General features: G+C 54.9%; 1 protein-coding gene across 1 annotated transcript in view; it reads left to right on the top strand.

Moving 5' to 3' along the window:
- SLIT3 (slit guidance ligand 3) overlaps nt 1-9,254 on the top strand; it is a 481,227-nt gene that overhangs the window by 451,796 nt on the left and 20,177 nt on the right. The window contains 3 exon segments of the mRNA XM_023743480.1: nt 269-340; nt 6,103-6,174; nt 6,999-7,162. Coding sequence (XP_023599248.1) covers nt 269-340; nt 6,103-6,174; nt 6,999-7,162 — 308 coding nt within the window.

Below are 9,254 nucleotides of genomic sequence, written 5' to 3'. Positions count from 1 at the left end.
TGGCGGGGGTGACCCTCCATCCCAGGGGATGAAGCTCTGTGGGGGGGGATCCCCCCGGGGGGGGGGTGGCCCTCCATGGGGGGCGTTACCCTCTGTGGTGGGGGTGACCCTCCGTGGTGGGGAGTGACCCTCTCGTTGTTAAGCTGCTCTTGTCAGTACATTCAAATGGGGAAGCTAAGCCCCTGGCTCTGACAGCCCCGGGGTGGGCAGTGCACCTGTGAGCATCTGAGACGGGAAGACCAACAGGGCACTGTGTCCTTTTCCGCAGGATCCTGAGCTACAACCGGCTGCGCTGCATCCCCGTCCACGCCTTCCACGGGCTGCGGTCCCTGCGCGTGCTGTGAGTACGGGGTGCCCTGCGCCAGGTGACAAGGGCAGTGCTGGGCACTCCTTCCCCGCTCTCCGTGGTCCCAGGCCCCCCACTTCCCCTACCGCGACCTCCCCCGCAGCACCCTCACTTGCTGAATGGGAGGAAAGAGCATTCGCCTTTCCCGGTTCCAGACCACGACCACATGGGGAGCCTTGAGCAAGCCGCCACCTCTGAGTTCCTACCTGTTTACTCGTAACTGGGACCCGTAGCGCCTCCCTGTGGGGTTTAGGGGATGTGGTTACACTCACGTGCGAGGCCTGGGGCCGCGATTTTGAGGATCACTGTTTTGCAGTTGGTCCCTGTCTTCAGAGGGGCGAGGCCAGCACTGTGACCCTCCACAGGGAAACCCTGCACCCGCGAGCTGGGAGCTCGGGGCCCGGCCCGCAGACAGCTGTCAGTCAGCAATTGGACAGTCTGCTCTTAGGGTCTCTTTTTTACAGAACAGGGTCAATAAGTTGCCGACATTTAAATATCAGGAGGTTTCTCATACACACCCTAGGGAAATGGAGAGGCTTGGCCATTCCAGGGCTCGCCTCTGCATTCCTGCCTGGCTGCACCCTCCCTCTGTCCCTCTGTCCCTCTGTCCCTCTCCCTCCCCCCTCCCCCCTCCTCACCATATGACACCTGCCTGGCCCTGCCCTGCACACAGACGGGGCAGCCCACTGAGGCAGACGGGGCCACCTCTTCCCGCGCTCAGCTCTGCCCCGCCCCCGCCGCACGTCTTCTCATCCACAAAATCGGACGATGATGCTAGTTGCCTCCCAATCCTTACGAGGATTCGGTCAGATACTGTACAGAAAGCACTAAGCACCGCTCAGGCCCACGGGAAACACCTCATAAATATTCATTTGTTATTACTGTTACCACATCAGCACTTGCAAAAGCACCTCCCTGGCACCTCCGCCTGAGGCCTGGTGACCCCTGATTCTGGTGCCTTCCGTCTGGCACAAAGAGGATCCTTTGAATGATGCCGGTGAGAGCGAAGGTGCCAGACATTCTGCCCCAAACTTACCAACTTCTTACCCTCTGGCCCTCTGTTACTATAATAGTGGTAATCATTTTATGGGCTTTTCTTGGCCATTGCCTCATGTAACCTTTTGCAGCAGTGCATGCGGTTGAGAGGCTTACGCCCATTTTTAAGATGGGGAAACTGAGGCCTGGCCTAAGGTCCAGCAGCCAGAGGGTGGAAGGAACCAGCCTCCTGACTCCGAGCCCTGGGGCCCTTCCCAGCACCCAGGGCCAGTCAGTCAGCAAACAGCACCCAATGAGCTGGTCCATTCCAGAGCCTCCAGGCTGATGTGATTTATTGTGGCCCACGAAACACCGGTGTCAGCGACAACTCCGCCACACGTCATCTGCGCTGTTATTAAAAATCAATTCTCTGGGGGCAGAGGAGTGCCCATCTGTTATTGTCACTTATTTATTATCCACCTTCTCTGGGGGCGCGGAGAATGGAAACATCAGCAGAACCATTCCCCTGTTTCCCATCGAGCACACAGGACGTGGGCTCATCTCGCCAGCCGGGGGCTGAGGCTGGACCTGCCCCCCCACCTCCCACCGTCCCCCCTCCATCTCAACCTGTTGTCTCCCACCCCAGCCTCCAGCTCTGTGCATGGGTTTGCTGCCAGGGGGTGACCTGCTGATTTTAATGAGATCCCTGTGCACATGTCCATAGTTAGAGCAGTTCTTTTTGGGGCAACTCAACACAGAAAAGGGAGAAAGAGAATGAATGCTTGCCTGTCCATCTGTCCGTCCGCCAGGCGGTGGGGTGAACATCACCCTGTTTTCTCCCTCCTCAGCACACGGCGTGCCCACCCCTGCAGCGGTCAGTTCATCAGGGTGCACTCACACACGCAGCCCGCTGAGCCTGCTTCTTGAGTTAGGGCCACGAGGATTTGAGCGCCGTGATTTTAGAATCGTGGCATCTTGTAAATGAAATGGGGTCTTAGAGGCCCTCGTTGCAACCCTCCACCTCAGTGGGGAGCAGTCATCTGCTGCATAAGAGCCAATTCAGGAAAAATAAAAATGTTCACAGGCTACATTTCTTTTACGATATTTGTATCCCTTTTCCCAGTAACTGCACATGGAGGAATTTATGCTGCAGCCTAATCCAACATGAGGGAAAGGCTCTGTGCATTAAGATCCTGGCTGCACTGTTATTTTTAACCTAAATTTTAAATATTACCTCCAAGTGCCACCGTGGGGAAACGAGCAAGGAACACATCACGCAGCCAGTCGATGAAGGGCAATTACTGTGAGAAGATGAAAACTCCACGGCGGTGCGGGCGTGGAAAAATAAACCTAATCCGCACATATGTTACAATTATAACTGGTAAACACGGATAGCTCTGAAGGGGGGCCATCGGGGGACGTAGACACTTGAAAAAACTCATGGAGGGCTAACTGTTAGCCTTGTCGTTTCTGTAATAAATGAAGGTGACATTAGAGATGGTTGAAGACAGTAACATATCTACAATTGAGAGAGTACGGACAAAAAGATAGGGGTTTTTTTTTGAAATCAGGAATTGCAATATATGCAACTGCATTTAAGCATTTGTAGATTTTCTCATTTTTCAAGGGATTCTTAATTTTGATTAAAATTCAGAAATGAAAAAAAATAAAATAAAATAAAATTCAGAAATGACCAGTGACCCAGGGATGCTGGCCGTTTGGGGTGGGGCAGGAGAAGGAGCCTCAAGATTCAGCCACAGACAAAGGCCAGAAAGTGTGCTTGCGCGCACGTGTCTGTGTGTGTGTGTGCATGTGTGTGTATACGTGTGTGTGTGTGTGTGTGTGTGTGTGTGTGTGTTGGCAGATGAATATAAATACATTTCAGAGAACGTGGCAGAAGGTTGGTCCAGGAGCCCTGAGTACAAAACATGGTGTGAAAACATGCTTGTCCTACTTCACTCCTCATCTGAAGAAAGTCAGATGAGAACATTCTCGTGAACATCCGCGCTCTTCTCCGGGGATCTCTGTGTTCCCTGGCCTGTGCCCCACGCCAAGCCACATGCCTTGCGTGCGTGTGGTCCCTGCAGTCACTCCCAGCCCCGCTGGCTGCAGGAGCCACCTGGATTCGGTTAGCACAGGCGGCTAATTTGGCGTGTGTCTGAGGGGGGCGAGGATTATCATCCATCATCCTCGGTATTTTTAGCTCCTAGGACAATCCCTGAAGTGGGATGGAGTTCGCTGTTTACGCACAGGGGACTGTTCATCATGCCCCACGCTGGCATAGACCGTCCCTACAGCATGCCTGCTCAGGGCTCCATGTGCCCTTGGCTTGGTTACCTTCAGAGACAAGAGCTCACTCCCTTCTCAGACAACCTCATTTTGATTTTTTACAGGAAATATTTTTTATTTAGTGTTGACAGTATCACAGATGTCCCCCCCCTGCCCTCCCTCTGCCTCCCTCCACCCAGCCCCCGAGCCCCATTTCGTTTTTGACCAGCTGTTGAACATCAGCTAATTCTGGTGAACCAAAGAGGGACTCCTTTGGACCTCCACACCTCCTGGCGTGGCCCTTTGGTGCATAAAAGGAGACTTTAGAGATGCAGGCAGCTGAAAACTTCAGCAGCAGGTGCTGGGCTGGAGGAGAGTGCTCAGACGTGCAGGAGCCGCTCTTTGGGAGCCAAACCAGGAGCGGGAACCTGCGGGAGGCAGGGGTCCTCCGCGTGTTGTCCTGGTAAATCCCAGCCCCTTGCTCGGGAGTCTGTGGGGAGCTCAGCGGCTCCGTTCATAACAAATGGGAGCGCGACTTGCAGGAGTCCCTGCGCCAGCGCTGCCTTTGGGTCATTTGCTGTTTTTAAATCAGGGCTCCGTGCCTCTCCAGGAGCCCAGGCCTCGTTCGGAAATGATTAACGGCGGGCTGGGGGGCCTTCGCCAACCAGCAGGCAGCCATGAGGTGATCCCAGCTAATGGCAGGCAGGGGCCGTGTGATTCATAAATAACCACATGCAGTGGAGGTGGACAGAGACTGACGAAAGTGCTAGGAAGTGCTTCCAGCACCTTCTTACCCGGGAGCAACGGGAGGTGAGGAGCCACCTGTGCACTCTGCCCTGCGTCCTGGGAGGGGAGGCGGGTGCTTAGGGTGATGGATGACACCCTACACCAGCTCAGCGTGGTTCGGAGTGTCACCCGGAAGCCTATTAGAAACACAGCCTCTTGGCCCCACCCCCCTGAGCCAGCCTCTGGGGACAGGGCTCAGCGCCTGCCTGCAATTAGCTCCCTGCCCCGGGTTTGAGAGCCTCTGTTCTGTGTTAAGGATGATTGAGCTCATGTCTGTTTCCAGCCAAAGCCCGGAGCAGGCTCACAGCAGCTACAAGGGAAACAAAAGAGCAGATTCCCGAGTGTCGTCCTGACACACCCCTTCGTTTCACTGCGGCTCCCTTCACAGCACAGGGGTCTGTGCCCAGCATCCCTAACGCCGCCTCTGAGAGTCTGTGCATCTCACAGGCCAGGCCCTAAGGGAGCCATCGGCTGGGGGATTGGGGTGTGCAGCTGATGGCTGATCCTTCAGTGGAGGGTGTAATCCGTGGGTTGTGGATTTGCTCGAGTTGTGACTTTAGCAGCGAAGCACAGTTCATTCCGTTTTCTCCCTGAACCTATTCTCCAGGCATTTACTTGAAGCTCAGTATACGCACTGCTCTGCAGGTGGGAATAGCTCCTGCTACCTCCGCAGGGTGGAGGGAGGCTGCCTGGCCCCTTGGACATGCTGTTAGGAAATGCACCAGGCCCATCCGGTCCCATTAAGGCAGCGGTTCTCAACCTGTGGGTCGCGACCCCTTTGGGGGTCGAACAACCCTTTCACAGGGGTCGCCTAAGACCATTGGAAAACACATATATAATTACATATTGTTTTGTGATTAATCACTATGCTTTAATTATGTTCAATTTGTAACGATGAAATTGGGGGTCACCACAACATGAGGAACTGTATTAAAGGGTCGCGGCATTAGGAAGGTTGAGAGCCACTGCATTAAGGCGAGTGTGAGGCTCCCAGGCAACTTCCACAGTGTCTTCTGTCACCTGAGCTGGGACGATAGCATTTCTCACTCCCCATAAATCTCCCAAAGTGACTAAAAAGGGAACCAGTTTCTTGATCGGAACCAGACATTCTTCAAAACCCTGTCACAAGTACCAGTAGAGGCTCATCGTTTAGCACTTAGGAAATGCGGTTCTGCGTGGATTAATGCACCCACCACCCGCTTCTGGGGCAAATATTTTTACTTTCATTCCCAGTTTACAACAGGACACTGAGGCCCAGAGAGGGTGATAACTCTGCCCACCGTCACACAGCTGGCACGTGGCAGAATCAGGGTGTGAATGGAAGCAACCTGGATGCAGAACTTATGGTCTCAGCCACAGTTCTTCGCATCACCTCTGAAACTCCAGGCCTCCATTAGGGAGATAGCTCTCCATTTTGGGGGGTGCAAAAATGGAGGCCCAGGATGTAAAGTAACTTACCCAACATTCCACAGCGAAAAGGGACTGGTCCCATCCCAGGCCCGTGCCGTACAGCAGTCCGTCCTCTCCTTCCCAAACCGTCTACCCCCGAGTCCCTGCTGCTGAGCGGGGCGTGGGTGCCTCCTGCTGCTGGCAGTGGGGCCCCCAGTGAAACGGAGGGGCCTGGGCCAGCCTGGGATACCACGAGGGCCTGAGTCAGCCTGGGCCAGCACGAGGGCCTGAGTCAGGTCCGCTCTGGGCGCTAACCTCCTGCCTGTGCTCTGCTGCAGAACCCTGCACGGCAACGACATCTCCAGCGTCCCCGAAGGCTCCTTCAACGACCTGCCGTCCCTGTCCCATCTGTGAGTAGCCCCGGCTCTCTCCCCAGCGTGCACCCACTCAAACAGAACATCGCCTAGTGCCAGGCCCATGGCGGCCACCGTTAATGTACATGGGCGGCTGCAAGAGGGAAATGACCCGAACAAGCCATGGGGCCCAAAGCTGACACACCTTTCGACACAAAGAACGATGAATTGTGGGGCTACGGCAGGACAGAGGGGCTTGGGGTAGGGCCATACACTGGGGGACAGGGACTAGGAAATATGCGGGGAAACTGACGGGAGAGCAGGGTTACTGTAGTCGGTCTGCACGTTCAGAGACTCCCAGTCCCTGGTGATAAGTGTCCTCCTGGTGCAGGGAGGGCACCTTTCTCAGGAAAGTGACCCGCTTGTAGGCAGAAAGGGGGAAGTCAGAGCCCTTCCTGCATCTGCCGGTTCGCAAGCACCTTCAGCTCAAAACACTCAACGTCCCGAAGTGGCATGTCGAGGGTGTGTTCCGAGCGCCCTCGGTGTGGCTGGGCATCAAACCTCCTCCGCAGAGAGTGCCCTCCTGTGGACTGGGCGGTGGGCAAGGGAGCTTCCTGGCGGCTCCGGGATTGAGGTCGTTGAGGTCGAGCGGAGGATTGTCTTACTGGGGTGGGCGAGAAGAAAGCCTCAGAGGCGGAGGGGCTTGGCTGGGGTTGAAACATCTCGAGGGGTGGGAGGTACAGCCTGGAGTCCACTGGTGCTCATGCCGGACACGCCCAGTCTAGCCAGAGCCTGAAGACACTGCTCTCCCAGAGGGCCAAGGGTATGGAGCCTGGGGCCCAGCTGGGTGGGGGGACCCTGACTTCCTGCTCTGCCCCCAGGGCGCTGGGCACCAACCCGCTGCACTGCGACTGCAGCCTGCGCTGGCTGTCGGAGTGGGTGAAGGCGGGGTACAAGGAGCCCGGCATCGCCCGCTGCAGTAGCCCCGAGCCCATGGCCGACAGACTCCTGCTCACCACCCCCACCCACCGATTCCAGTGCAAAGGTAGGTGCTGACGCCTCCCCTCCCGCCAGCCCTCCGCTCTCGGGCTCAGCTCTGCCTCCAGCAGCCTGTCTGAGCTGACCCTGAGCAGGTGGGACGCCTGGAGCCGAGCCATTGCCCTGTCTGCCATGGGTCACAGACGCAGAGGCTGATAGGGACGTGGACCCGCCTCTCAGGCTCCGTTGTCATGCTCTCCCCAAGGCCCGCCCTGACTTTTCTCCCTGCCTGCCTTCTCTCCATCCTCCGCGTAGCTGAGAAATTCTTCAGCCTGCATCTGCTGTCCAGCATTCCTAAGCACACGCATTTCCCCAGTAATTTGTGACTTAGACTGACTGCATTGTCATGATAACAAACTACTGCTGGGTCTTATTATGAGGGAGGCATTATGTTAAGTACTTTCTCTTTCTCTTTATTTTCTTTCCATCACCATTTATCCGCACTATTAAGCACTTTTTCACATGTTGTTTCATTTCATTTTCACTTTCCATGTATTAATGTATTTACTTTCTCAGAACCTTTGTGGGGTGCACACTAGAATCACCCTCATTTAAAAAATGAAAACACCGAACCTGGTCGAGGTGAAACCATTTCTCACAGCCACCGCTGGGAGGGTGCTCGGCCTTGCTGATTTCAGAATGCAGGCTTGGGCCCCGGGCTGTACTGTCAACCAGGCTTCTCCTGGGCCCCAGGGGTACTACCCACCCAGGCCTCACTTGGGCCCCAGGGGTAATACTCACCTCACCTCCCCACCAGCTCCTTTTGAACCTGTAGAGCAGTGGTTCTCAACCCTGGCTGCACATTAGAATCACCAGGGAATCTTTTTTAAATCCTGATTTCTGGGCTTCATCCTCTGAAAATTCTGTTTCTTTGTTATGGGGTGGGGCCACAACATTAGTAACAAAGAAACAGAATTTCCGGAGGATGAGGCCCAGAAATCAGGATTTTAAAGATTCCCAGGTGATTCTAATGTGCAGCCAAGGTTGAGAACCACTGCCGTAGAGTATTTCCAGTTTCCTCCTCACTGTTGCTGCATTAAGTTCTTGCTCTTTTTAAAAGTGGGTCCTCAGATAAGGTTCTGAGGCAGGAATTACTGAGCCAGGTGCATGCTGATGTTAAAACCTTCACACTTGTCGCCACACTGGTTTCCAAAAAGGGCTGTAAGCCGCTGTCTCCCCAGTGGCACCATGTGAGTGCACTTTTCACTTTCTGGCTTTATTTTATCTCATTTTGTAATCATTGCTAATTCAATAGCTAAAACATCATATCTCTTTATATTTATTTTGTCTCTGATTACTGGAGAAACTGAGTTTTTTCAAAAATTTACTTCCCACATGTGGTACACTTGTCCATTAACGTCCTTGCTCACCTCGTAGAGCCGTACTGGTTTTCGCCTGTTTGGTTGGTTTTTTACCGGGTACTTTAACCACCCTCTACACGTGTCCTCCGGACACTGTCTCCCTGGGGCAGTCTCTGTCCTAATGGAAACCCAGGGTCACCAACCCGAAACGGCCCCTCTCCCACCGGCTCAGACTTAACCCGGTCTCCAAATGGATGGTCGTTATCTTGGGTTCACTTAACGTCCTAAGATGAAGTAGGGCCTGTTCATCCCGGGCTACTGTCCGAGCTGGCGACAGCCCAGCTCTGCAGGGACCGCGTCTCTCCCTGCAGCCCTCACAGCTGGAGAGCAGGACGCGGTGACAGCGTCGTGAGTGCAGAGTCCCGAGCACGGCCGCCCTTGTCAGCACCGTGGCTGTGTCCTCACCACTGTGTCTTCCTCCTCCCGCCGTGACGGGCTCTGCTTCCTTGGCCCCGACCCTGTGTCCTCCATAGCCAGGCACTGACCCCTCCGTGGGGGTTGCGGGTGGGGGATGCATTTGGGGCGGAGGAGGGAGGTTCCAAAGGAGCCTGGGCCCAGAGCATCCGGAACAAAAAAAAAGATACACACGGGTTTTCTAATTACGGTGCATTGTTTGCAGATTAGCACCCGAATAGGATCAGGCTAATTACAGTAATTGGTGTGACTGCAGTGGTGCTTCTGAATGCTGTCCCACTGTGACCTCCCTCCCTGACAGTGGCTGGATTGATGGGACTCTGG

The sequence above is a fragment of the Myotis lucifugus genome, unplaced genomic scaffold (assembly GCF_000147115.1).
Source record: "Myotis lucifugus unplaced genomic scaffold, Myoluc2.0 scaffold_394, whole genome shotgun sequence".
Lineage (NCBI taxonomy): Eukaryota > Metazoa > Chordata > Mammalia > Chiroptera > Vespertilionidae > Myotis > Myotis lucifugus.
This window is presented reverse-complemented; position numbering and strand designations above follow the sequence as displayed.